At 49.1% G+C, this 27,964-nt stretch overlaps 1 protein-coding gene across 1 annotated transcript; it reads left to right on the top strand.

Annotated features, from left to right (window-relative positions):
• Edar (ectodysplasin A receptor) lies at positions 1 to 27,860 on the top strand. The gene is made up of 11 exons (XM_071601300.1): positions 1 to 51; positions 841 to 963; positions 1,589 to 1,770; positions 9,518 to 9,603; positions 17,632 to 17,718; positions 19,289 to 19,414; positions 19,516 to 19,590; positions 19,847 to 19,919; positions 21,325 to 21,484; positions 22,874 to 22,934; positions 27,538 to 27,860. The coding sequence occupies exons 1-11, from the start codon at positions 1 to 3 to the stop codon at positions 27,858 to 27,860; spliced, it is 1,347 nt and encodes a 448-aa protein (XP_071457401.1).
• Positions 27,861 to 27,964: the final 104 nt, after the last annotated feature.

A 27,964-nucleotide genomic window follows, 5' to 3' on the forward strand; every position in this document is an offset into this window, starting at 1 on the left:
ATGGCCCACGAGGAGGACTCTAGGTGGACGCCCTGGCTCCCTGTCCTGGTGGTAAGTGGCTCTGAGCACCTGCTCACACTGCATCCTCAGGATGCAGGAGGTCCCCCCCCTCCCCGGCCAGTTTCCCAGCAGCCTCCGGGGTCTCCATTTCCCCAGCTGTAAAGTGGGCATAATGGCCGCAGCCCCTCTTTCCTGGGGTTTGTCTGAGGGTGAACTAGGATCAGGCCTGCCAAGCACCAGACACCATCTGTGCTCACTGGTGTGATTGGCGGCTCCCTTTGTAGGGCTCACGGGTAGAGATGACGTCCAGGGCTTGTTGGTGTTGTGCTCTCCGCAGCCTTGGGCCTGTGTGATGGGTCCACACTTGTGGGCCCTGCAGCTGAGAAAGATCCAGAAGATCCTTCCTTCCAGCACTCCTCCTGGGGATGAGGGTGGGCCAACAAGTGACTAAAACGTCACTGTGTGGAGGAGCCCCACTGTTTAGGCTCAGGACAGGAGGCCCCCTCATCCTGGGCCTTGGAGAGAATCCAAGATTCATGGGTGATGAGAATCTAGAGCAGCCTTAGTGAGGGGCTGGCCTTAGACAGCAGGGTGAGGAGGAGATGGCTCTGGGTGGGCATCTGCTGGCAGGAGGCAGGGGTGGCCAGGCCCAGCTGCTGACAGCCTGCGGACTGAGCACCAGGGGACCGCTCACGAGCTTGGCCCTCTTCTGGACTGAGCACCCAGCACCACCAGGGCACTTCCTTCCCAAACCAGCCCCAAGCCCTCTGAATGCCGACCCTGATTAGGAATGTACCTCAAGGAGGCGTGGAGCCTAAAACGACCCCCCTTTTGTGGCAGGTGTCCCTGATGTGCTCAGCCAGAGCAGAGTACTCCAACTGTGGCGAGAATGAGTACTACAACCAGACCACGGGGCTGTGCCACCAGTGTCCCCCCTGTGGGCCAGGGGAGGAGCCATACATGGTAAGGACAAGCCCGGGGGCTTGCTGCCATGGTCCCGATGTCCTGAGCTGGCATTGTGGTGTGGGAGGTGTGCAGGGTAAATCAGGACAGTCACCTGTGGCCGCTGGACATTGAGACCGAGTGGCGTGAGCTGTCATGAGCCCAAGATGTGCTTTCCTGCTGAGCACACGTCAACGGGTTTCTCAGGAGTTCTTCATTTTTCTAGAGAATGGCTTTCCGATTGTGCCCTGATTAAGGAGGTGTCAGAAGCGTGACTGAAATGCGACGCACCTCCCTCCTCTGGGAAGCCGAGCGTGATTCTCTGTGAAGCGCTAAGAATCATCTAGGCTTTCAGTCCCCGGGTTCTTGTAGTGTGCTGAGAAAAGTTGGACTCCCAGGGCTGGTCTACTCGTGGGACATCCCAGGAGCCGGTGGAATCTGTTTCAGGGACCTCAGAAGAGGAGCAGCATCTGAGGCCCAAGCCCAGAGGGGAGGGGGGGAGCTCAGAGCTGGAGCAGGAGATGGGGTGTTGCGATTAGGATGAGACAGGTGGCTGAGGGCAGCACGAGCGGCACCTGGGGAAAGCTGGTGTGTCACTGCCTTGCTGCTGTGCTGACCCGTGTCCTCTGTCCGCTTCCTCGGCCAGTCCTGTGGCTACGGCACCAAAGATGAGGACTACGGCTGCGTGCCCTGCCCAGCGGAGAAGTTTTCCAAAGGAGGCTACCAGATCTGCAGACGCCACAAAGACTGCGAGGGCTTCTTCCGGGCCACCGTGCTCACACCGGGGGACATGGAAAACGACGCCGAGTGTGGGCCATGTCTCCCTGGGTGAGTGGGGACCCTGCAGGGCTGACCCCTGAACAGTGATGGCATAGGGCCACAGACCCTTTGACAAGGCCCATGGGCACCGGAGACCTTAGAGCAGTGTCATGCCTGCCCCTCATCCCATTCCACAAGGGCAGCATCCAGGACGGTGAGTCCTGTCACCAGGTGCCCTGTCCACACCTCTTACGTGGACACTCATCATCGTGCATCTTCTGAGTGCCCAAGTGAAACAAATTTGCTGAACAGTTACAACGAGACAACACATGTAAAACCTTCTGAAAGAAAAAAAAATATTCTACGTGAAAGTATTCTTGTTAATATTCTGGAAAACCTGAGGGTAAAAACTACTAATAAAAAATGTTTGAGTCAGATGATGCCTGTAATTCCACCGCAATTATGTTATGTATCAAAAGTCTTCCCCAAAAACTGAAAATGCAATTAGCCTAAAAGACAGAAAGATTTAATCTTCCTGTTTTCCGGGGAGGACCCATTAGTAAATTCTGCCTAGGACCAGAAACATAACCACCTTGACACCCAGCATGCGAAACCGCAGCTGTTGCTGCTGCTCCCTCTGGTGGCCACAAAACATAATGCTTTTCAAGGACGGCAGAAAAGCAGGGCCTGCCTGATGGAGGTGGTGCAGGTGGTGATGGAGGAGATGATAATGATGACGCGGGTGACCAGGAAAGTGATGGTGGTGGTGGTGGTGGTGCAGTTGGAAGTGGTGATGGAGGTGATAATGATGATCATGGAGTCACGGAGGTGATGACGGAGGTGATGATGGAGGTGATGATGCAGGTGGTGGTGATGATGATGGGCATGATGGTGCAGGTGGTGATGGAAGTGATGATAATAGTGATGATGGAGGTGATCAGGAAAGTGATGGTGGTGGTGGTGGTGGTGGTGGTGCAGTTGGAAGTGGTGATGGAGGTGATAATGATGATCATGGAGTCACGGAGGTGATGATGGAGGTGATGATGGAGGTGGTGGTGATGATGATGGGCATGATGGTGCAGGTGGTGATGGAAGTGATGGTGGTGGTGGTGGTGGTAATGGTAGTGATGGTGCAGGTGGAAGTGTTGGCGGAGGTGATAGTTATAATCATGGAAGTGATGATGGAGGTGATGGTAACAAGACAGGTGTTTTGAATAGCACACTTCACTTCACAATGTGCTTGCATAGATGTCTCCCTGGACATGTATCAATTTAAGAGGAGCAAGAAAATAAGAAGATGTATCCAAAAGAGGACATGGAGAATTAGCAATAAGAAGGACATACACAGTAGGAAGACCCACCAACTTCAAGACAGATGGAAAGCAAATTAACTCTTTACCATGAGGAGATATGGTTTAAACTCACCCCAAATAACCTCATTCAAATTTTGTTACTAAGAAGCATGCCCATCTGTGGCTTCCACCTCTGTCTATCTGTTGGTGACGATTCCCCTTCCACCCTCCAGTATTTTGTCTCTCTGGCTTAGGCTTAGCTCCCCAAATATAGAATCAGCTGTCCAAATACTGGCTGGACAACCCTATGCCAATGTCCCCAACACAAAGTATGAATCAAACATATTTTTCAAGTGAATCTATAAAGCAGGAGGTTAGGTACCTGACACAGAACCTTATTTTCCAATATGCAAACAAAAGCAGATAACAAAAAACTGAGAGGATATTAGACTATTCTCTTAGAAAATATGATAAAAATAAAGTTTTTTAGCTGGGTGCTTTTAATTCAGTTTTTGTGATTATTGTGCTGCAGAGCAACTCCTCCAAAAGGAACATAGGTATTAGAAGAATCAGAATCAAAGCATTCCCACCCAACTGCACAGATATCCATTGGGACTGCTCTGTGCACACACTCTGCTTGCCTCTGTATGACAGAAATTCAGTAGGATCTTGACATTAGACGGCGAGAATCAGTCTCTGATAATTAACATGCTTCCTAGAGTTTTATCTTGATTGATTCATTCATTGATTTTATTGGTGCAAATACATGATTCACAAAAGACATGCAGAGCTCCCAGGAATTAAGGAGAGAACAGTATTGCAGACCTTATCATGTTCACCTTTGCAAAACCTAGATTCATTCTGAAGGCTTCCCAGTGTGAGTACCTGAGCAGGCATTCGTGAGCTAATGTGGCAGCTCCAGTGTTTGTCTTCATAAACCTGTCAACTAAAGCGACTAGACCGGCATCAGTGAGATGAGGGGAGACATGCTTCCTCTCTCCTCAGTGGAGGACTGAAACAAGGAAATCAGCAACCACAGCACCGTTTAGTAAGGCACGCGCAGAATGTTCTAGAAGCCCATGGAAGCAGTGGGATCATAGGGGTCTTAGGCTTCTGGAGGTGGGAGGGAGGTGGTCAGGCTGAGAAACAGGGCAGAGCTTTCCTAGTGGAGACTGAAGCCCAAGTTCAAAGGGTCTAGGGTCTGATTGGGTTCGTGTGGCAGAGCAAGAGGTGCACACGTGAGGCGTGGAGAAGCCAGCGGTGGGTAAGGAGCAGATGGAAAGAGCTCTGGAAACCAGCACTGAAGATCTGGGTCTTCAGCTTGCAGCTGATGCAGGTCACCATGCAGATCGCCTCGCTGGGGCAGGACACGAAAGGGCTGTACATTAGTAGTGGTAGGGAAAGCAGCTGAGGGAAGAGCCTGCAGCCCAGGGCAGGGTCGAGGTGGGAACTGATGAGCACTGGGGCTGGGGAGGAGCTGAGTGCTGGCCAGCAGACAGCACTGACCCCAGTCACAGACGGAGGGCACGCGACAGGCAGAGGACTCTTGGATGTCTGCCTTTGGCCGGTGAGGTGGACCGTAGAGTCATTGCTCCAATGCATAACAGTAGGAAGAAGTCCTTATGGGAAGGCAGAGGCAGGTGGAGACTGTCTTGTGAAATCTGAGGTGCTGTGGGCATCTGAACCAAGATCTCCAACACAGATGGTAGAGGGTGTGGTGCTCAGGGCAAGATCCAGGCTGAGCTCAGGACTTGGAAGCCATCCACCCATTGATGGTGCTACAGCCTCCGGTCTGGACGGGCTCCCAGAATCGGCTTTGCAGAGGGGTTAAAAGGATGGCTGGCAGAGTTGACTGACTTGCACTGCTGGCTCCGACTTGGTCAGTCTTGTGGCCGCATCGCCTCAGTAGGCTGTGGAATTCAGCTGTGACTTTGTTCCAGATGATCTCAAAGGAGCAGAAGTAGGTGCATGGAGCAATCTGTTTCATTTTCACTTAGAACCACAGAAACATTCTAACCAGACAGGACAAGCCTGGGGCCAGCCTGGTAAATACCCTGTCCCATAGGCTGGTGCCAGCCTGGCACTCAGAAGACTCTGTCAGCCGTGAAGACAATTTGCTTGGTGCTAACACTTACCAGAAAGTATCCAGTCACAATGAAAGAGTGGTGAGTTCCCCGCCTCTATACGGGGTCAAACAGACGTGGATGGCCATCTGTGGAAGTAGCAGGGGATATCAAGTACTTTGGAAAGTTTTTTCCAGCTCTGGAATCTTGAATGCCTCTCTCCCTGCTGCATGACAACAATACCCTGCTTAGTCACACTTGATCTTCAGCACCCAGGACAGATCAAGGCGGGAGCACCCACAGAGGGAGGGCGCTCCTGCATGGAGACACATCTCAAAACACATCTCTGTGAGTTTAGGTTCGCCCTATGGATGCAAAAACTTCTCAGTCAGTCCCCTGTTTGGCTCTGCAATGGGATATGTCTGTTTAAAGCAATCCCTACCAGCCCCAAGGCCACCAAAACAGAAGGCCCCCCTTTACCTCCGGTCTCCAGTGTCCTCATGGTGGCTGATGCCCCCACCGCTGATGAGGCTTGACTGGGGCAGGACCCTGAGGGGCTCTGGCTTCCTATTAGATGCTGTTGATTTAGAACAAAATGAAGCTCTCATGCTATGTCCCAGAGGAGGATTACAAAGCATTTTGGCAAGTTGGCATTATTAGCTCGATGAAAGGCGGTTTTCGTTCCCGAATCCCTGTGGTTACTGGGCTGCGGATGCAGATTACCTCCTATTTGTCTTTCTAACACCAAGGCAGTTTTGGCCCTCTCCCCTCCCTTGTGGTTTGGCAGGTGCCAGCTCCTCGTTCTTTGCAGCCTCCTCTTTGTACCTGAATGTGGCCGAGACACTCACTGAACAATGAGCAGCCCATGGGGCTTTCCTGTTGGGAAAGGTTGTGTGTGGGAGGACCAGGAACCAAAACAGGAGGCAAGGGAGAGGTTAGCTTTCACAACCTCCCCAGCGTCTCTACCTCCCCCCAGAGGGACTCCTGAGGCTCCGCCCCACGCCACACCATTCCCTTCCAATAGGACACTCTACAGAGCTGGTGCCTGGGGAAGGACGCAGAGACTGGCCCTACCTGCCAACATGTTGGAGGGAAACTGAACATCTCAGGGCTCATCCACTGCAAGCTTAAGGGTAATGAGAAAGGAGACTCTTCAGGGGAAATCTGTATCTATTGACCTGGAGGAAGTCACTCTCTGGATAGAAGATTCTAGAGACCCCATTAAAACTGAATCTTGGCCGGAGTTATACAACTTAATGGATCCAGAAAGAACAGGGAAGTAAAAGAAAAAAAGAATTACAGGCCACCCCAACTTATAAAGGTTCAATTTTTTTTTTGAACTTTCCAATGGTGCAAAGGCAATATGCATTCAGTAGGAACCACATTTAACGTACGTGAACCTTAAGTTAAGGGTGAGTACTCCTGTGTTTCATTCTCAGTATAGCACTCAGTACATAACATGGATAGTAAACACCTCATTATAAAATAGGCTTTGTGTGAGATGATTTTGCCTAACCGTAAGCTGATGTAAGTGCTCCCAGATGGGCTAGGCTAGGATGTATATAATAAGTTAGTTACATAAATGTATTTTCAAATTAACAATGTTTTTAACTTAGAATGGACTCAGCAGGATATCAGCCCATTGTAAGCCCAGTAGATACAGGGGAAAATCAAAATACGGGTCAAAGAGTAGGAAACTGGCCTTTCCATAAGGAAGAACTTGACACCCTGGTGGGTCACAGATCCCTAAGGGAACACTCAACTTCAAATTGATGAAATTCTATCAGATGGCTGTTTCCATTCCTATCTAGCCCTGAGTGAGAAATAGAGGTTACACTATACCATGAGGAGTTCAGGTTTGTCCTAAGAGAAAAACCTAACATTTAGAAGTATTCTCTACAGGAAGCAATATGCGCTTGCTGATAAAAGTGGCTTCTCTTTATTGCAAGATATTTTTGTGTGTGTGTACCAAGTATTGGAACTCAGGGGCACTCAACCACTGAGCCACATGCCCAGCCCTATTTTGTATTTTATTTAGAGACAGGGTCTCACTGAGTTGCTTAGCACCTCACCATTGCTGAGGCTGGCTTTGAACTTGCAATCCTCCTTTCTTGGCCTCCCCAGGCACTCAGATTAGAGGCGTGTGCCACTGCACCTGGCCACAAGGTATTTAACTCTTGTGCCAGGTGAAGCAGTGGAGCTTTCTGACAGTTTCCTGGAGCCAACCTGTGTTTCAAAATATCACAGGCTTTCAAAATGACTCCTTCACTAAATTACTTACAGCATCCCACAGATGAGTTCAAATGCACGTTCAGGGTCAGTGCAGGAGCACAGAGCCATCCAGAGCACCCGTGGGAATTAGAAAGGAACCCCAACCCCAACACACACCCTGAAAAAGGCCACAACAGATGCAGCCGCTCCCTAGATGCTCAAAATGCAAGTGCCCCAGTGCATGCCCCACCTACCTTTGTGATTTTGGAGCTTTATCTAAGACTGAGCCCTGAACAGTAGGTAACAGGATGGGCAAGGCTGTGGTTCTCCTGCTCAGAAAGGGGGGAGAGCTCAGGAACATTCTTGGGGGCTTCTGTTTAACTCAGCCCTTGGAACTTCTATGGAGAAGATCTGGGTGTCATTGATTAACTTGTCCTTCCCATATTTATCGAGAGCTCTCCAAACTGAGTACCTAGCACAAAGTGCCAGAAACGCAAATGTGAACCAGGCTTGCCTCCTGCACCCAATCCTGATAGGGAGGAAGAGGCAGAGGAGGAAGTCCTAACAGGTGTTTCCCAGAAGTGGTACGCTGGACCTGGTATTGGAAAGCTGCAGGTGGGGCTGCCTGGCCAACCTGGCACCTGTCACCTTCATGAGGCCACATGGCAGATAGGAACCCCTGGGCAGATGCAGTGTTGGTCCCCACAGCGCCCTGCTTCACAAAGATGGCCTCCAGAGAGGGCACAGGATGTGTTTCGAAGAAGCTTTTTCCATAAGGCTTAACTGTAAGGCTGGCCACTGTGGCTTCTCGGAGGAGTGTTTGGAGAGTGGTTAATTAATGTTTACAAGACACTCAGGGATCTGAGGATAAAAGGCGTTGAGGAAGGGCAGGCAGTTATGCCCATGATGTTTCTGGTAATGGTCCAAGCTCATGAAGGCCAGAGCCCAGACTCCCCCCACCCCCGCCCCTGGCCCTCCTGTACTCTGTGTCACTTACCACAGCCATCCGTGGGGGCCTTCGTGGTGCAAAGCTAATAAAAAAGAGATTAGGAGACAACCATTGAAAAATCTAGTAGCAGAGAGGGATTTTCCATCTCTCGAATTGTAATAAGGGAAAGTGTTGGCAACAGCTCACTTCTTTATTTAATCAACTTCTCACAATGTGATAAATGGCTCCGTGATCACCCCTGAGTGTTTATGGAACACAGGCGCAGGCCACGGTGAGAGCCAGGGCTGCAGAGGAAAGAAGCCGGGGTGCCTAGGAGGAGAGGGCAGTGTCAGCTTGTCGCTGTGCTAGCAGGAGGCGGGGAGGCAGAAGGGTCGAGTCCTGCACAGCACACAGGCCACAGTGGCAGGAGGACCTATGCCAGTCAGTGTGGTCATGGGGCTGGTGTAGTGACCAGAGCATCATTTGAGGATAAAGGATTTTAAGCAGTGAATAACTTGTCCTTGTCTAGGAGTCTGTGCAACCCCAGTGTGAACACTTGCAGCTGTCTAGGTGTTTTGGGTCAAGCACGGTTGGTTGTATTGTGACCTGGTTGCATTTCAAGGTATCTTTAAAGCCATCTGCATTGATCTGTCTGGACAGTGCAGCTGTCCTTCTGTCTCCAACAGCCATCCTCTGCTGGCCATCTCCATTCAGTGGCATTCAGCAGTGACTTGGGTACTCTGGGACTTCCAGGGGTTCCAGGGACTCAGAGACACTTTTGCTAAAAATCCCACCAGGCTACAGGCTCAGAGAAGGGAACCCGTTGAGGGGATATCTCTCCTCCATGAGCATCTAACCCGTGGTGAAACACCCAGGGCCTACCATGGGGGACACGTGGATATTTCTGGTGGACGATGTTGATTGAAAATGGTGATCTCATGCACATGCACACAGACACACACACACACACACACACACACACACACCACCAACAACAACAAATCTCTCAGGAAAGGAACTAAAAGGAGGCAGAGATTAGAAGAAAGGCCCATACTGGCCCAATATCAGAAAAAGAATGTACCATTTCAAGATACGCTACAAACCCCCAAGGAAACTCAGTAGGCGAAAAGGGCTCCTAACACCTAAATAAATACATATTTTTAAAGGGCTGCTGGTGCAGCAGGGCTCCCGATTCCCACTGTGCTGTCTCATATCCGGCTTTGATCACAGGCCTGCCAAGAGGCCCCGGTCTGTTGTGGTCAGTGCCTGCTCTGGTGTGCCCACCTCACCTGGCTTGCTTTGTCTTGTGTTGCCTCCTGCAGCTACTACATGTTGGAAAACAGACCCAGGAACATCTACGGCATGGTCTGCTACTCCTGCCTGCTGGCTCCCCCCAACACCAAGGAATGTGAGTGTTCTGCCCTTCCATCAGAACCCTATTTGTTCAGCATGCATGTCTTTGACTTTGACTTCCGGGGCTTGTAGAAAGAAGCCAATCCCAGCACCAGATAAGATTAACTAGAGCAAAAAGCAAGATCAAAGGCAGGGAGTTTGCTATGGAGGACAGAGTTTGAAGCAGAAGCCCAGGTTGTAGTACCAGGCACCTCACCTCTGTGAGCCCTGACATTCTCATCTGTAATATTGCGAGTACTAAACTCTGACCCCTCCATCTATGTGATTATTGGAAAAACCAGTGAGATCACAAATGCAAGGATATTTTGAAACATACTGCAAGGTGCTAGACAATTTTAAGTTCTCGTAAGTGTGTGTGCATGTACACACGCACACACACACACACACATATAAACACATGAGGCCTTAAATATACAGAAATGACCATAATTAATGAAAAAGATGACAGAAAGCTCATATAAACCATCATCTCGTGGGTTTAAACACCTTTCCGGCCTCATTCTTTCCTGATCTCCTTTTGGTCTTTCACTTCTGAGAAAGGGCCAGGGCCCTCTGCTTCAGAGGAGTATATTGTGGGTCTCTTGGATTTGTGGTCTGGGGGACACTGAGGAAGAGAGAACGTAGGGCCACTGGGAGGGAACAGGGTACATGGGTGACCCTCCAAGTCCATGCCGTTCTAGAGGGAAAAGGAGGCCACCCTGGAACCCTGCCTCTCCTTGCTGAAGGCCGCCCACCCCCATTTCCTCATAATCTTTCTCGTAATCTCATGGTATAATAGAATCAGGGCTGCACCTTTAAAAGGCTATGAGGAGGGAGGGAAGGAGTGCAGAACAGGGGAGCTTCGTGCCCTCCCCACCTGCTGGCCAAAGCCAGAGCACTGGGCACCCTGCCGGCACAGACATTCCTCCCTTCCAAGTTTCTTAAGTAAATGAGCCTGGCACTAATAGAAGTGCATTTCTTTAAAGCTGATCTTCCTTCCCCGACATATGTCAATTAATTCACAAACAAAAGACCCAGGGGCCCTAAGCTGTGGGCTTGGCCTGGGGCCACTCAGCCGCCAAGGCTAATTAATGCGTCTTCTTTAGAAGAATGGAAACTGATTCAATACCAGAAAGTTCTAGGATGAAGTCTGCATGTGGGAATTGGCCAGGCGCACACAACTTACTAGAAAAGGCTCTTTGCCTGTGCAGCCCAGGAAAAGCCTTCCACGGGCACAGAGGCCTTCCCTAAATGCCAGCCAGAAAAGCCAACAGAGTCTGGGCCGGGGCAGCTCTCTCCGTCCAACAGTGAGGACTGTCACAAGGAGAAAGCCATCAGAGTCCCCTGAGTCCTGGAGATGTTGAAAAGGAGTGCATAACCCTCCCTGCTCCCAGCCCTTAATTGTTTAGCAACCAGTTTCCAGTGCACCAAAGGCCTGGACCCTTGCTAGGCAGGTACTCTACCACTGAGCTACACCCCAGCCTCCCGTGGTTGGTTCTTAGAATCCGTCACTGAAGAAAGCCAACATAGAAACCTCTAGTCTGTGGCCGGGGGGAATGGTGCACACCTGTGATCCCAGTGGCTCAGGAGGCTGAGGCAGGAGGATGGCAAGTTCAAAGCCAGCCTCAGCAACATCGAGGTGCTAAGCAATTCAGTGAGACCCTGTCTCTAAATAAAATATGAACTAGGACTGGGGATGTGACTCAGTGGTTGAATGCTCCTGAGTTTAATCCCTGGTACCCACTCCCCCCAAAAAAGAAAAAGAACACCTCCAGTCCAGGCTGTGCTGCCTATGAGCTCTCCCTAGAGTTGACCTTGGACAAGTCATCAGGCCTCTGCTTGCCCATCTGGTAAATGGGAAGATGCAGCCAGCTAGATCTCAGGCATGACAGACATGGTAGACTGAGCCCTGCCTGGATCAGGGACCTGGAGTGGAGTTGAAATGGCAATTTTAATATCTCCAGGTCTAAACTTCCTCTGCACTGGGTTTAATATGAAGACCGTTGTACCCAGGGCCCCTGCTCAGAGCTCAGAGACCACAGTGCTGTAGAGAATGGTTATGACCATGGCCCCGGGAAGTCACAAGACTGCCACTCACAGGACTGCCACCCACAGTCCCACCCCAGGAAAGCCAGGAATTTGACGAAACCTCACGTGTCAGGACCACACAGTCGGCCCCTGGTTGTGGATCAGAGGGCCTTTTTCTGAGACCTGTCTTGGTTTGAGTATCCTGAACCTTGCTGAGGAAAGAGAGCACCCTCGGCACTCGAAATCAGTGAAGGAGCTACTGCTGGAGTGGGTGGGTAGTGGCCTACTGCGGGGGAGAGGCTGCCCAGGACTGAGCCTGAGTCAGGGCCGGGCCTGCTCAGCACAGGACACAGGGCCAGGGTGCCCGCAGCGCTCCTCACTTCATGGCTCGGGCCCCATGTGCACCTTCTTACTGTGCAGCCCGACTGCTTTTCCATTCTTAACAAAATGAAGTCTTCTCTGAGTGACTGCCAGGCAGACTGTCAGGGCATGACTCTCATCAGAGTCCCCGGCAGCACTTGTGACACCACATGTTCCTGGGTCCACCGCTGATTCAGAAGGTCTGGGTCGACCGAAAACACGTTTTTTATAAGCTGGAGAAGCAGGGTGCAGGTTAAGGGCCCCAGGCCTGGCACTTCACTGCCTGAGTTAAGCTGGTCATTTAACCTCCCTCTGCCTCGGTTTCCTTACTTGTCAAAGAGAGTGCTCAGGGTGCCTGTCGCACAGGATGTCACCCAGATGGAGTGAGTTAACTCCCACCAGCACTTAGGTCGCAGATGCACTGTGGAGTCCACTCGGTGACACACCCTCAGAGAAATGAAAGAGGGACACGTATTTACTTATAAAATAGGATAAAATCATTCCAGTTTCTGGGATTGCCAAGTAGTGACAGGATAACCAAAGGGGAGCAATTGGGATTGCTCGGTGTACATAAAATATGTGTACCCCGAGCCCAACTCTGAGCCTGGTGCTCAGTGACTGCAATACTGTGGGTGCCTGGTGGCCACTTCTCTTTCTATTTTCTCCACCAAATAATTGAGAAAACAATATTGGCTCAGTGTACCAGCAGGGCTGACACATACGTTGACACATGCATTCACTGCTGTGACCAAAACACCCGACAAGAACAGTTTTAGAAGAGGAAAAGTTTTATTTGGAGGCTCACGGCTTCAGAGGTCTCAGTTCACAGAAGGCTGACTCCATTCCTCAGGGCTGGAGGTGAGGCAGAACATCGTGGAGGAGTGTGTGGTGGAAGAAAACAGCTCAGGACATGATCAGAAGGCAGAGAGAGACTCCACTGGCCAGACACAAAATAGATACCCCAAAGGCACGCCTCCAGTGACCCACCTCTTCCAGCCACACCCTACCTGCCACTCAGTGGTAACTCAGTTACCACTCAGTTAATCCCCATCAGAGCATTAATTCACTGATTGGGTCAAAGTTCTCATAACCCATTTCTTCTCTTGTATTGTCTTCTTGTATTGTCTCACACATATCCAAACCATAACAAATACATACAAAATCCTTTGAAAACTAGAAGCACAAAGCAGGTATAAATGATGTCTCTCCCTAAACCAGGTCTGCTACTTCGAATGGCAGGGCAAGTCCCATGTGGGACAGCTGCCTGGGGCAGCCTTGAGCCATTTTGGTCATGGCCAAAATACTCAGGACACCCCCAGAATACTCCAGAACTTTGGGACAAAGCCTTCCTCCTCCTGCTCTTGATGGGCCTGTTGAGGAAGCCTCAGGCCTCCGCAAGACCCAGTCATTTTCTGTGCCCTGGTAAATCCATGTGAGATTGAACAGAGATGCAAGGCCCTTTGGTAAGCAAGGTGCACCTGGGGAAACCAAGCGTTCTCTCTGTACCCACTACCCCGCACCATCCTGAGAACTCAGGCCTGTGGTTGACCATCATGTCAAGGGACCTGTGTTGTGATGACGGTGGAAGAGGGCTCTATGCGGAGGCAGGGTGTAATAGGTGGGAAAGACGCAGCATTTGGATTGGCTTTCCACTCCTGGGAAAGCTGCTTGATTTCTCTGTACCTCAGTTTCCTCATCTGTAAATGGGCAGCACTTGTGACACCACATGTTCCTGGGTCCACCTCTGATTCAGAAGGTCTGGGTCGACCGAAAACACGTTTTTAATAAGCTGGAGAAGCAGGGTGCAGGTTAAGGGCCCCAGGTCCTTTATGTGAGCTATAGAACTCAGCAGGGAAGCCCTGTCCTCCGAGAACACACGTCCAGCCATTTCTACAAAGCACTTCTCAAACGTCAGCGGGCCACACATTGCCAGGTACCTCTTCAGAGATGGATTCTGATGCAGCAGGTCAGGGGTGGGCCTGAGACTGCGTTTCTAGTAACCCCACTTTGTGCCACTAGGGAGGTCTGAGGATTCTGCCCATTGTTCCAGGATCCGCCACCAGAGGGTGCTCCACCAATGCCGCAGCTGTGGGGCACCTTACTGACAGCTCCAATAAACAAATCTTTCTTTAAACTGTTTACCCTTTGTAGAAAATCCCAGCCAGTCTCTCATACACACTGGCACATTTATAAATCGTGTGGATTAACAGCCCTCAGATGCCCCATTATATCCTATCATCACTTTGAGTGGAGGCATAACTCCACTAAGCCTCATGCTTATGACTCCTTAAGTCCCCCTGAGGAAGGTGAGGCTGTGCACCTGCAGCCCACCCCGTGTCTGCTTCCCAAGTTGGTCCTGCCTAGAACTCAGGTGAGCTAAACAGATCCATCTCCACTCTCTTGCATCCTAGTATAGACCTGCAGTGGAAATCTACCAATTTTCTGAGACTGCAGTTTTCACTGACGATTATCCAACACCTTGTCATTGTCATTTGAATTTGCTGAGTTAATCATCATTAGAGCAGAGCAGAAGATGGCACAGGAGAACTCATAGGCAGGGGTATGGTTGCTCCCACAGGCTGCCCTGGAGAACTGCATATAGCATGCCCTCTCCAGCCAGGCAGTGGGGACGACACCCATACCCACCCAGCACCACCAACCAGTTTGTCTGTTAACCCACGGCTGGTGACAGGTGGTGATAGGAACAAGAATAATCCAGGCCTCTCTGACTCCAATGTCCATTCTCTGTTTTAATGTGCTGGGTTTTTCCCCAGACCTCTTTTATACATTACATTTACTCAACATTGTATGGATATGTTTTTTAAAAATTAACATGCAGATGTTTGTGATTCTAGGATGTATTTCAAGGGTTCAGGGGTAATGGAGAGCAGGTGTTAGTTTCCTGTGGGGATTTTTTTCTAACCATCCTAAAAAGCTACAGAAACATCCAGGGGTGATTACCAGGGACCTGACTTAGTCCTCCCAGGCCCTGCAGATGCCCTCCCTCAAACCACACCCAGTGCTGCCCCAACCCACTAAGCCCTGTCCGTGCTTTAGTGCCAGATCTTACCAGCTGTTGTCCTTGGTCATGGGCTTATTCTAGGCACCATGCCCTGCAAAGCACCAAACTCACTGAGAAGGGGCCTATTGTCACTGAGTAGTTAGCTGCTCTTCTGCTGTCCCTGCCTAGTGACCTGTGTGTCCTGCTGCTTCTACACACAGCACAGGACTCAGAATCTGCTGCATCCTCAGGGGAAGTGTCCCCCTCGAGACAATTCTCCAGAGGCCCTGGGGCCACCAACTCGGGGAAGGCTGGGATGAGAACCAGAGTAACAAGAAGGGCACTTGAGGGGTTTGGCTGAGGGCATGTAACTCTGAATAAAGGGCAGATGTAGGCCTTCAGCTCCAGACCTGACAGCAAGAGACTGAGCTCTCGAGAAAAAGGGGGCAGTCTGTCTTCCTGCCGCGACTGGTGCTCAAATGTCCTGAGCGCAGAGCTTCTCCAGGGAGCACCCAGCCTGTCCCCACAGCAACATGGTCTGGGGCTACTCAGTTGATAGCAGCTAGAGTTCAATTTGGGGGAAACGTCCGGTCCATCATGGTGAGGCACAACTGGCCAGGGCAGGTGCGTGCTGGTCGACGGGAAGATGTCTTGACAAGCAGCAGCCTGCACACATTGTTTGGCAATGTCATTGTAACCAGCCCTACCAGGGTGCAGAAGCATTTCGTAAGTCTGTCCTCCCTGGCTGCTTTCGTTGTCCCTCTCTAGATTACAGGCCTGAGCCTACTTGTGTCCCCATTCCCAATCCTGTCACCGCCTCAAACCTGCAAGCCCCAGCAAGAAGGGACAAGAAGAGACAAAGATGACTAACATCCAGAGATATAGCCCAGGGCTATTTTTTTTTCTCTTAAGCTCCCTTGAGCCCCTTACCAAATTGACAGATCAGCTTCTTTTCAACGTCCTGTTTGTTTTCCTCATCCACCCGATGACATCTGATAGGCTGCCTTCAGACAGGACCCTGCAGTTAGGCCCCCCCTGAATGCACTGCAGACATTCAAAGGGAGCTCACTGAGGTGTGTGAGCAGGAGGGGGCACAGCCTGCATTTCTCTTATTTGACAGGTGCATGTGGCTGTTTAGACAGGCACCTCTCAGTCAGGGGCACCCCTTTCCACCAGCTTCTCCCCTAATAGGACTTTGGTTGTGAGGCCAGTCCTGGAGGCTAAATTTCAAAAGCACAGCTTATTATAAGTCGGGGGCCCAGGAGACAGAAGAAAAGCTTCCAGTTATCCTCCAAAAAGGCAAGGAAACATCGTGCCCAAAGTGGGCAGGTGATATTTCTTAGAGCCCAGCCAACAGTTCAGTTTCTACCCAGCCCTAAGCGACAGGCTCAGACTCTGGGCACCCTGCATCTTACAGACGCACAAAATTGCATCTTGAACTGCCTTTCAGTCTGCTGACCAGGCTTGAACCCAGGAGTGCTTACCTACTGAGCCACATCCCCAGCTCTTTATTCTTTTCTTTTGAAACAGGGTCTTACTCAGTTGCTGAGGCTGATCTTGGACTTGCAATCCTCCTGCCTCCGCCTCCCAAGATGCTAGTATTGCTGGCGTGCACCACCATGCACAGCTCTACCCTGTTTTATTTGCTGAATTTCCTCTTTGTCTTACATGGAATAAGGACTGAGAAATGTGTGGCCCCCTCTCCTGTGACCACTGAGATAACACTTGTCCCTTTGTGATTTGTCTGATAGTAAAAGCACCTTCCGTCCTAATCCACTTAGTGACACTTTTTCCAGAGAGGGGTTTTCGGGAATCATAGGTTTGAGGGAGAAGGCAAAGACCCTCCCTGAAGAATGTTTCTGTTTTTGAATGCTTTATTCAGAACTATTTTAAAATTTTGTCCCTGGAAAAATTCTAAAGGGAAATACGCCAAAGTCTTCATTAGACAGTGAAGCCACGGGTGGTTCTTTTACTTCTTTCTCATGGTCTTATTTTTTCCAGATTTTTAATCATGAGCACATATTACTTTAGTGACTAGAAAAGGTAGTAAGAACACATTCCAGCTCTTTGTAATTGAAAAAATTAATCAAGTATTGTTTCACCCTAATAATGCTTTAATACACATGCTTCCCTCCTGCTGATGGTCTGCACCACGCACTGTCTCAGCTCACAGGAAAACTGAGTCGGTGCAGCTGCCCAACCTCCCAACACCTGCCCACTGTTTAGTTTTATCAGAGTTGCGTAGGGACTGAACCCACGGGCACTTAACCACTGAGCCACATTCCCAGTCCTCTTTTTATTTTGAGACAGGGTTTCACTAGTTTGCTTACAGCCTCACTAAATTGCAATCCTCCTGCCTCGGCCTCCTGAGCCACTGGGATTACAGGAGTGCACCATCACACCCTGCTACATGTGTCTTTTTATTTAAAGAACAAAAATCCTGAGAGGTCCCAATACTCTTTAAGGATCATTAAACACACTAAGAAATAAAAATTTTGCCTCCCCTGCCCCCCCGCCCCCCCCCCCCCCGCTCCTGAAGCCCATTCATGGTGTAGAATTCCAGATCCATTCACTTTATTGCCAAGTGTGTTATTTTTCAATCTTTGAAGGTGGTGCTTTACCAGATCACCTGAGGTAACTGTGTTCTCCTTGCAGGTGTGGGAGCCACTTTGGGGGTTTCTGCCAACTCCCCCAGTACCTCTGGCGGCAGCACCCTGTCCCCCTTCCGACATGCCCATAAAGGTAAGGAGCGCCCAGGCGTGATCTTCTGGAATTAAGGGGACTCGACTAAAGTTAAGAGGAAGAGAAGAAATTGTGCAGTAGTGATAATGGTGGCTTCCACACCTGAAGTCACTTCCCTAAAGTGACTGAATCACACTGGGAGCCCTCAGTTGCTGGAAGTTAGTAATTATCTCTGCAAGGAGTCAAATTGATTGCTCCACGGGTGTCCTGAACCTTTAGAAAGTGCTGGCAGTAAAGGCAGCTGGGCAGGGCAGCAGGTGAGGTGCTCAGACAGCCCTGAGCAGGAACAATGATGCCTCTTGTGCTTTGGTTTGGCCGGAAATTGACAGCAATTCTCTTGCTAGGTTTTATATAAACCAGACAACCTTCACATCTTTTTTTTAAAAAAAAAATAATTTTTAGTTGTAGATAGACACAATGCCTTTATTTTATTTATTTATTTTTATGTGGTGCTGAGGACCGAACCCAGGGCCTCACACGCGCTAGGCAAGCCGCTCTGCCACTGAGCCACAACCCCAGCCACCTTCACATCTTAATTCTCATTTTCAACAAGTAGATGTTATTCTCCCTAACCCCTGCACCCAGCGAAGTCTAATATTTCTCCCAGAGCAAGCCCTCAAGCTGGCTCAGACTTTCTCTCTCCTGGGTTTTAATGCTGTTCGTTATTTGAGCATATTGACAGATGGTCTCTGTGAGGCTTGGGCCCCTTCAAGAGCCCACAGAGCATCATGGTGCAGCTGCCTACATACCAATCAGAGCGTGAGGCGGGGAAGCTCCACTAGGACTTAGCATCTCGCTTCCACCAGGACTCAAGGGGAAGTTCATAGCTGGCACCCAGGGATGTTGCAGGTGCACCCAGGATGACACCAGAGGCTCAGAGCCCACACCGGGCTCTCAGCTTTGGTGACTCTCTCAAATGACTCAGGACCTTTACATTCTTGTCCCTTGCCTATTTGGGTGGTGGATCACCTGGGTCCTGCTTCACAAGCAGGGTCCTGTTTGGTTATTTTAGAGAATTAGAAAAATCATTCCATAGGTCCAGGACTACATTAATCAGGGGAAATGAGTAAACCCCCCCTCCATCAGTAAGAGACAGCAGGTCAGCCCAGGCCCCTCCTTTACTCTGGGACTCTTATTACACCGAGGTTGAAATTGTGTGAGGCCAAGCCAGAATCCAACCTCTAGCCCGAGGTGTGGACTCTTGAATCCTCAATTTTGCTTGGAAATAGCCAAACATGGATTTTTGCCATCATTGAGACGCTCTTGTTGGTGGGCTTCTCTTCTTCCCCACCTTCCCCTCAGGTTCCCAGAGTAGCAGAACCAAGAGCAAGCACCCCAGGAATAACCAGGCAAACTTGCACGCTGCCCCACCCAGTCTGGATCATCCTCTTTGAGAGCAGCAAGGGGAACAGCTGGGCAGTCCTGACCTGGTGGCCAAAGCGCACTTGGAGGGCTGAGCTCTCTGACTGTGTCCTGGAAGCCTCCCAGTGGTAGAGTCATTCTGTCAGGGCTCTAGGCCTGGAGTAGAGCCTGCAGGGACATTCATGTTGCTCTCTCCTGATGCCAGCAGAGCTTTCGGGCCAAGGACACCTGGCCACCGCCCTGATCATTGCCATGTCCACCATCTTCATCATGGCCATCGCCATCGTCCTCATTATCATGTTCTACATCATGAAGACGAAGCCTTCAGCCCCAGGTGACTGCCCTGTGTCCCTCCCCGTCCCTCTGGGACACTCTGTCACCTTGCCAGTGGGGGAACCTGGCTGCTCACTCCCTCCCTCCTGTCTCTCCAACCAGCCTGCTGCACCAGCCCCCCAGGGAAGAGCGTGGAAGCCCCAGTGAGCAAGGACGAGGAGCAGAAGGAGGCCCCAGGTCTGTGTACACAGTTGGCGTGCCAGCGCACACGTGGTGTCCAGCACTACAGTGGACAGCGTCCACCCTCCTCCCGCTTCCCAGCTGGCTGCCCCTGCTCTCGTGCCTCTCGGGACAGGAGGTGCGCCCACAGTGTCTCACCCTGGCAGCATCGTGGTCACAAGGCAGTTCTGCACAGAGGAGGAGCAGGGGGAGCCAGGCTGAGAACCGGGGGCATTTGCTAATCCCCCTCCCCCCAACTCCTCTTTCCCTGCAGACGACGTGGTGATTTTCTCCGAGAAGGATGAATTTGAGAAGCTGACAGCGACTCCGGCAAAGACCACCAAGAGGTATTTGGAGCTGGGGCAGGCTCTGGCCACCTTGTGGCACAGCCCCAGGCCCAGCCCCTCCACACTGGGTCCCGAGTGGAACCACTTCTCTCGCCCCCATCAGCGTTGTCCTGTTTTGTCTCAGCTCTCCCCTTGGGTTCTTCTAAGATTTCTTGTTCCCAAAAGTAGAAAAAAAGAAGTAGTCAAAAAGACAGAGGCAAGTCCTGTGACTTGAGTTTCACCCCGATATGGGGGAAATTGGAGGACCCTACTTGGAAAAAAAATACATACTATCTCATATATAAAGATATTAAATAAAAATCAAAACTGAAAACTATAAAATAGACAACAAGGCCCTGAGCTTTGGTCCCTGCCCACCACTCATGGGGCTTAGTGACGAGACCTCATGGGGGTCTAGGGGGAAGTGGCCTCTCCCTCTGGCTTGGTCCCAGGTGCAGACAGGAATGAGCCAGCCAATGCCAGTAAGGCCCCCAAGTCTAATGAGGAAGCAGGCCTGCAGGGCCTTCATCATTGTTTTTATTTTATTTGTATTATCCTGGCTCTGAGGTTGTGTTTGCATATGGGCTTCATGGCTATAACCCAGTTACTGGCAAATACAATCCTTTTTAAAGGAAAAAAAAAAAGGTTTCAGCCAAACCACAGGAAGTAAAAAGGAAGCCTACAAAAAAAGAATATTGTTTTTCATATATTTGGATTGCCAGGACCAGCACTGGGTCCTGTGGGGCCTGGGCAAAGAACAGTAACGTGGCATGAGCCCAGGCCTGTCTCATATGACCACCCAATCTGCCCACCCTCCAGGGCTTGCTGTGAACCCCACAATGCACACAGCCAGCGAGGAAGCCTCACTAGCCAAGAGGGGGCTTCCCAGGCACGGGGCCCCACTCACTTTGTTTCCAGTTATTCTTGAAAACCTGCACGGATTCAGTGCCAGCCACATAATCTTGTCTGCTTAACATGAAGACGCAAGGTTGAGCTCGGTGCTTATTGAGATGAAATACAGGAATCTAGAACAAATTCAGTGAAAACTTTTTGGGCATCCACTGTGTGTCAGAGGGCCTGAAGACCAATTTTTTTTTATTACTATTTCATACTGTGGTTGACCCTCGATGGCAGCCCATGGCCCCTGGGGGCTCCCGCTGCACCTGCGTGAACTCCCTGCCGCCCCCCCCAGACACCTGCAGGTCTCTCCACGTGGGACTTGCTCCTCTGGAAAAGATCAGGGAACCCAGGTGCGAGTTTCCCATCTCAGGTCTCCTCACCTGGAGCCCACAGATGCATCATAAATGCAGGAGGAGCAGTTCCCTGCACCCAACTGTCCACACCTGGGCCACAGGGCACTGCCAGGAGACTGCCAGGGCTGTGGCCCCCCCAGCACTGTTAACAAGCGCCCCTCTTGTTTCCCCAGTGAGAACGACGCCTCCTCTGAGAACGAACAGCTGCTGAGCCGGAGCGTGGACAGTGATGAGGAGCCAGCCCCCGACAAGCAGGGCTCCCCGGAGCTGTGTCTGCTGTCGCTGGTGCACCTGGCCAGGGAGAAGTCTGCCACCACCAACAAGTCAGCTGGGGTGAGGCTCTGACCTATGTGGCACTCTGCCCACACCCACCATGAACCTGTGCAGTGGCCTCTCGCCACCAGCCAAGACTTTCCTATTGCATAAGTTCCTGTGAGATCGTGTCCAAGCGAGGGTACTGGACAGAGTGACAGGTTGACAAGACAGCCATAAATAGAAAACGTTTTCCTTTTATTATATTGTTTCATAGATGAAAAGGGAAATAAGCTGTAGAAAATATTTAAAATCACTTAGCCAGAGTCCAGAGAGAAAAAAAAAAAAACAACCTTTGTAAACGGACAGGTATGTATCCGCCACATACACATATATAAAATGTGCATGTCACAGTCAGTCCTTTTATCTGCAGATTCTGCATTCACAGATTCAACCAACCACATTATGAAATAGTAAAACAAACAAACAAACAAAAAACTGGGTCTGTACTAAACATGTACAGATGGTTTTCCACATCGGGGTTTCTAGAACAATATAGTGTAACAACTACTGACACAGCATTTACCTCGTATTAGTTATTACGTTACCTAAAAGTGACACAGTAGGTAGCAGGGTGTGCATAGGCTCTATGCAAATACTACACCATTTTATATAGGAGACCTGAGCATCCGCAGATTTCAGTATCCAGGGAGTATAGAATGATTTATTAGATGATGATGATGATGATGATAGATCATAGATTTAAAAAAAGATATTTCTTGTATCTTTCATATATAAGTAGTACAAATTGTCCACAGGGCTTTACCACCTAAAGCCAGCCACCCTGAAGTGATGTTTGGGGCACATGCTATGTTTAGTCGATGCTTCCAGGCAACTCTGTTGCCTGGCAACGTCCCTGTTGGTGAAATGTCCTACTGGGATCCTGGTCTGGCCTGGTTCTGCTGGGACACCCTGTTCTGGGCTGCCCTGTGTTCAGCGACCTTTCTTAAAGGGCCACCGTTTGCAGAGACCTAGAGGCCTATAGGGTTGCTACAAGAGTTGAATGGCTATGGCCACAGGACTTTTCAGCCAGGGCCTCTCAGCACCTTTCCTTGCAAAGAGCTATCTGCTCCAGGAAAGAGAGTCCCCCATAGCTCTGCTGGCTGCTGAATGCTGGCCAACTGGGGATCCCCACCACCATGCTTTCAAACACACCGATGGCAGGTGTTTAGTTAACCTAAGAAGCGCCCCTGGTGTGCACCAAAGGTGTTTCTGTGGAAAACCTAAGGAAATCCTTCTTCCTGCTATGTTTGGACTGTTTTTTGCCTGAAGGATTGGTTCAGCTATCAGGGCAAAGCCCCTACTGCCAGTACTAAGATAGGAGACTTGGTTCTTCGCTACTATTGTGTCCCTTTCTGCATCATTACATTATCTTAACTTTCTTTCTTTCTTTCTTTCTTTCTTTTGTAGATCCAAAGCAGAAGGAAAAAAATATTGGATGTGTATGCCAATGTGTGCGGTGTCGTCGAAGGTAAGTGAGAAAAAGTTGCCCAGAGGACACTTGCCTGAAGTGATCCCCACTGACCTGCCCTGACATCGATTGTGGGAAGGGGTACTAAGGAAAGTCGCCCACCTGACTTGTCACTCTCCACTCAGAATAGCCACCTGCACTGACTTCGGGTGTAGAGGGTAAACGAATTTGGCTTCAGCTAGTCTGAGGCATCTCCCTGGCATTTCCCGTGGCCTTTCCCCTCACAGGAGAGGAGACAGCCCCAGGTGTGTGCTCAGGGCAGTGACAAGTGGGGTGAGGAACATGTAGCTACAATGCCAAGTCCATGGGCATCATCAGCTGGGAAATATCACCATCAGTTATTTATCCAGTGCAGTCAGTGGTGACAAACAGTGGGACACACTCTGAGAAATGCACAGACGATTTTGTTCTTGCATGAACACCAGTGGGTCTCCACACCAACCAGATGACTACGGTATCACTATAATGTCATACGATCTTATGGGAGCACCATGGTATTTGCAGTCTGTCCTTGATGGAAACATCATCATGCAGCACAGGGCTGTACCCAGCAGTCCTTTCCCTTCCCTCCTGAGGTTCACAAAGTATAATGGCCTTCGAGGGCCTCCCACCTCTGTTCCCAAGCTGCCTCCTAAGAAGCAAATTCAGACTGCTTTGTGGTAACCCGAGGCATACCTGGTGTGGGCGGGTAAGAAGCAACAAAAACACTGCAGTCTGAAATTGTAATCCACAGTTCCCGATGGCTGCAGAATCCAGTCCCTTTGTTACCTTCTGTTCACCCCAAAGTTAAACCCCTCACAGCTGAGGGCAGGGGTTTTCCCTGCTTCCTCGCTGGCACACCCACACCCACACACCACCTCACACACCTCAGTCCAGCAGAACGAGCAAAGCCAGGTGCAGGGTGGATGGCTCCTGGGTGCAGCCCACTGAACCTCGACAGGCTGTAGGAGCTCCCTTGGCCAGACATAGCTGCAGAGCGTGAGTTCCAGGGCCAAGAAGTCTTCTTGGCTGCCTTCCAAAATGTGGTGTCTCTCCATAAAGACATGCCCAGCGAGCCTGCCCGATCAAGCCTGGTGTGGCCAGGGGCTGCCGGCTGCCCACGAGAAGATGCTCTGGGACTTGTGTTCCAGCGCCCTGAAAGCTCTTCGCTAGTCCAAAGAATATCTTGGCTTTAAGAGTCCATACCCCTGGGACACTGGTTTTCAAGCTGATTTTAGAAAACTTGAACATAAGTGGAGCCCTGGCAGGGTGAAAACTTGAAGCCCTGTGCCCTTGGCCACCTAGCTGGTAGCTCAGGCACAAGTGCCTCATAGTCCCACAGAGATGCTGACACACAGCCAAGGCCGAGACCCTCAGAGCAGCAGGGCCCAGCCCTGCGGAATGCTGGGATCACCTGTACCTCTTAACACCATCTCTGCCTACCCAGCCCATCCCCTCTGCCCCAGGAGCCTGATGTAACTAATCTGGAGAGAGACCTGGGCATCATGGTTTTTGGGGGGTTCTGTTTTTCAATTAAATTTTTTATTGCGAGATAACTCCTGCCATGCAGTGGTAAGAGACAGTGAGGTCCTGTGTCCTCTTTACACAGGTTCTCCTAATGTTGACATCTTATAAAATGTCACATAAAAGTCACAACCAGGATATAGAGAATGATCACAAGTGAAGATAAGAGACCCTTTCAATCACTACAGGGACCCCTTCTGTTCCATTTCCCACTCACCCCGTCACTGCCTTAGCCCCTGGCAACCACTAACCTGTTTCCCATTGCTATAGTTTTGCCATTTTAAGAATGTTTTTTAAATGGAGTCATGTGATTGGCTGTTCGTGTGGATCATAACTTGATGGAGATTCATTCAGGTTGTTGAATGTATCAACAGTTCCTTTCTATGGCTGAGTAGTGTTCCATGATACAGATAGACCACGGTTGGTTCGACCCTTTGCTTGTTAAAAGACACCTGGGTTTATTCCAGGTAGGGGCTGTTATGAATAAAGGTGGTAAAACATTTGAGCACAGGCTTTGCAAGAACACAAGGCATCATCGTTTCTCTGGGATAAATGCACAGGAGTGCAATTGTAAGGTCATTCACTAGTTTCATGTTTAGTGCTTTTAAAAACTGCCAAACTCTTTTCCAAAGTGGCTGAATGGTTTCCCATTCTCACTAGCAGTTTCTCCATATCCTCGCGAGTTTATTTTAACCATTCTGATAGTATGTTGTGGTATCTCCTTGGGTTTTGTTTCCCTGATGTTTGAACATCTTTTCTTATGCTTATTTACCATCCATCTGTTAAAAGACACCTTTTAGTAGGAAGTTTCTTCATGACCTTTGCCCAATTGGGTGATTATTTCTGCTGTTTAGTTTTGAGGGTTCTTTATATATTCTGGATACCAGGCTTCTGTTGTTTGCAAATATTTTCTCCTTTTGTAGCTAGTTTAGCTTGTCTTTTCACTTTCTTAACAGGGTTCTTCAGGGGGCAAGTTTTTAATTTCTAGGAGTCAAATTTATCAAATTCATTATCAGGTTTTCCTTTTATGGATTGGACTTGTGTTGTCAAGGTGAAGATCTTTTTGCCTAGCTCTAGATTCCCAAGATCTTCCCCTGTATATTTATTTTAAAAGCATCATAGTTTTTATGTTGTGCCTTTAAGTTCATGATCAGTTGATCAGTTTAATTTTAATAAGATGTGGAGGGGCTGAGGATGTGGCTCAAGCGGTAGCGTGCTCGCCTGGCATGCGTGCGGCCCGGGTTCCATCCTCAGCACCACATACAAACAAAGATGTTGTGTCCGCCGAAAACTAAAAAATAAATATTAAAATTCTTTAAAAAAAAAAAAGATGTGGAACTTTAGTGGACTTGTTTGTTTTGATTTTGGTTTGTTTTGTTTTTTAGTTGGTTGTTCTGCCTATTGATGCCAATTGCTCCAGGACCATTTGCTATAAGGCTATCTTTCCTGTATTGAATTGCTTTTGTACCTTTGTCAAAAAATCAGTTTAGCATATTTGTGTAGGTCTGTTTTCTAGATTCTCTTGTTGCATTGTTCTGTGAATCTGCCCTGCTGACAACACGACACAGCCCTGATCCCTGTATATGTTTCATAAAGACATCTGTCTTGAAATCAGATCGATCCCATTTTATTCTTTTTGTTTTCCTCAAAATTCCTTTATTAATTCTAGTTCCTTATTCTTTTCACACAAGTTTTAGGATCATCTTCCCTCTCCATACAAAACATCCAGCTTGGGAGGCTGGGGTTGTAGCTCAGTGGTAGAGCATTCACCTAGCACATGTGAGGCGCTGGGTTCGATCCTCAGCACCTCATAAAAATAAATAAATAAATAAAGATATTGTGTCCATCTACAACTAAAAAGATATTTTTTAAAAAAATGTCTAGCTTGGGGGCTATGGTTGTAGCTCAGTGGTAGAGCACTTGTCTTGCATGTGTGAGGCCCTGAGTTTGATCCTCAGCACCACATAAAAATAAGTAAATAAAAATAAAGGTATTGTACTCATTTACAACTTTCAAAAAAAAACTTTTTAAAAATTTCTAGTTTGGATTTTTGCTTGTTTGTTTGTGACTAGGGATTGAACGCAGGGTACTTAACCATTGAGCTACATCTCCAGCACCCACCTTCCCCTCACCCCTCCACCCACTTTTTTCTTTTATTGAGACAGGGTCTCACTGATTTGCTGAGGCTGGCTTTGAACTTGCAATCTTCCTACATCAGCCTCCCAGGTTGCTGGGATTACTGGCTGGACTTTTGATAGCAATTGAATCAAGCCTGTACATATAGCAAACCTGCTGGAAATATTCAATACTTTATTTTGTTGTCTTTTGATCCATAAAAATGTATATCTGTTAATTCATTTAGATCATCTTTGATTTCTTTCATCAGCATTGCAAGGTTTTCAGAACATTCTAAACATATTTTTAGATGTATATTTAATGCATTTTTTATACATTGCTAGTATATAGAAATAAAATGGATTTTTATATATTTCTCTTGTATCCTGTGACATTGCTGAATTCACTTATAAGATATGGAATTTTTCTTTTAGATTTCTTGGGATTTTTTTTAGATTCCTTTGCTTCCCTTTTCTTGCCTTATTGCTCTGGCTATAACTTCTAACACCATGTCAAATAAGAGTGGTGAGAGCAGAAATCTTGCCTTGATCCTGATCTCAAAGGAAAAAGCATACCATTTTTCAACCATTAAGTATAATGTAGCTCTAGACTTTTTCTACATAGTTTACATTAATTTTGTGAATGGATTACTCTATTTTTTAATATTAAACCGGCCTTGTATCCCTAGAATAAATGTGACTTATCATGGCATATAATGCACTGTTGCATTGTTGAATTCTATTTGATAATATTTTGTAAAGGATTTTGTATTTTTATTCATGCAATTCATTGCACTGTCTTGGTCTAGTTTAGATATCAAGTTGGGAAATATTTCTTTTCTGTTTTGGGGAAGAGATTGTGCAGAATCAGTGTTAATTCTCATCTAAGCATTTGATAGAATTTTTTTTTAAAGTAATTTTGAGTGGTGTTGAGCCTCTGGTTAGCTGTGCGTTGTGAAGTCTGACTGTAGCTGTTGCTCTCCTAGGTCTCAGCCCCACAGAGCTGCCGTTTGATTGCCTCGAGAAGACAAGCCGAATGCTCAGCTCCACATACAACTCTGAGAAGGCTGTTGTGAAAACCTGGCGCCACCTTGCTGAGAGCTTTGGACTGAAGAGGGACGAGATTGGGGGCATGACAGATGGCATGCAGCTCTTCGACCGCATTAGCACGGCGGGCTACAGCATCCCAGAGCTGCTCACAAAACTGGTGCAGATTGAGCGGCTGGATGCTGTGGAGTCCTTGTGTGCAGACATACTGGAGTGGGCCGGGGTGGTGCCACCCACCTCCCCACCCCCCACTGCATCCTGAGGAGCATGCTTCCGACTGTCCTCCCTGGGATGAGCGAGGCAACCAACAAGGCCTCTGCAGCTGTGAGTGGCGCCATCAGCCTGCCACAATCCAGGCTTTTCCTG

This window comes from Marmota flaviventris, chromosome 14 (genome assembly GCF_047511675.1).
Source record: "Marmota flaviventris isolate mMarFla1 chromosome 14, mMarFla1.hap1, whole genome shotgun sequence".
Lineage (NCBI taxonomy): Eukaryota > Metazoa > Chordata > Mammalia > Rodentia > Sciuridae > Marmota > Marmota flaviventris.

Coding starts and splice junctions, on each gene's coding strand:
- Edar (XM_071601300.1), top strand. CDS start 1: ATGGCCCACGAGGAGGACTCTAGGTGGACGCCCTGGCTCCCTGTCCTG. Junction 52..840: donor CCTGGCTCCCTGTCCTGGTG/GTAAGTGGCTCT, acceptor CTTTTGTGGCAG/GTGTCCCTGATGTGCTCAGC. Junction 1,771..9,517: donor TGTGGGCCATGTCTCCCTGG/GTGAGTGGGGAC, acceptor TGCCTCCTGCAG/CTACTACATGTTGGAAAACA.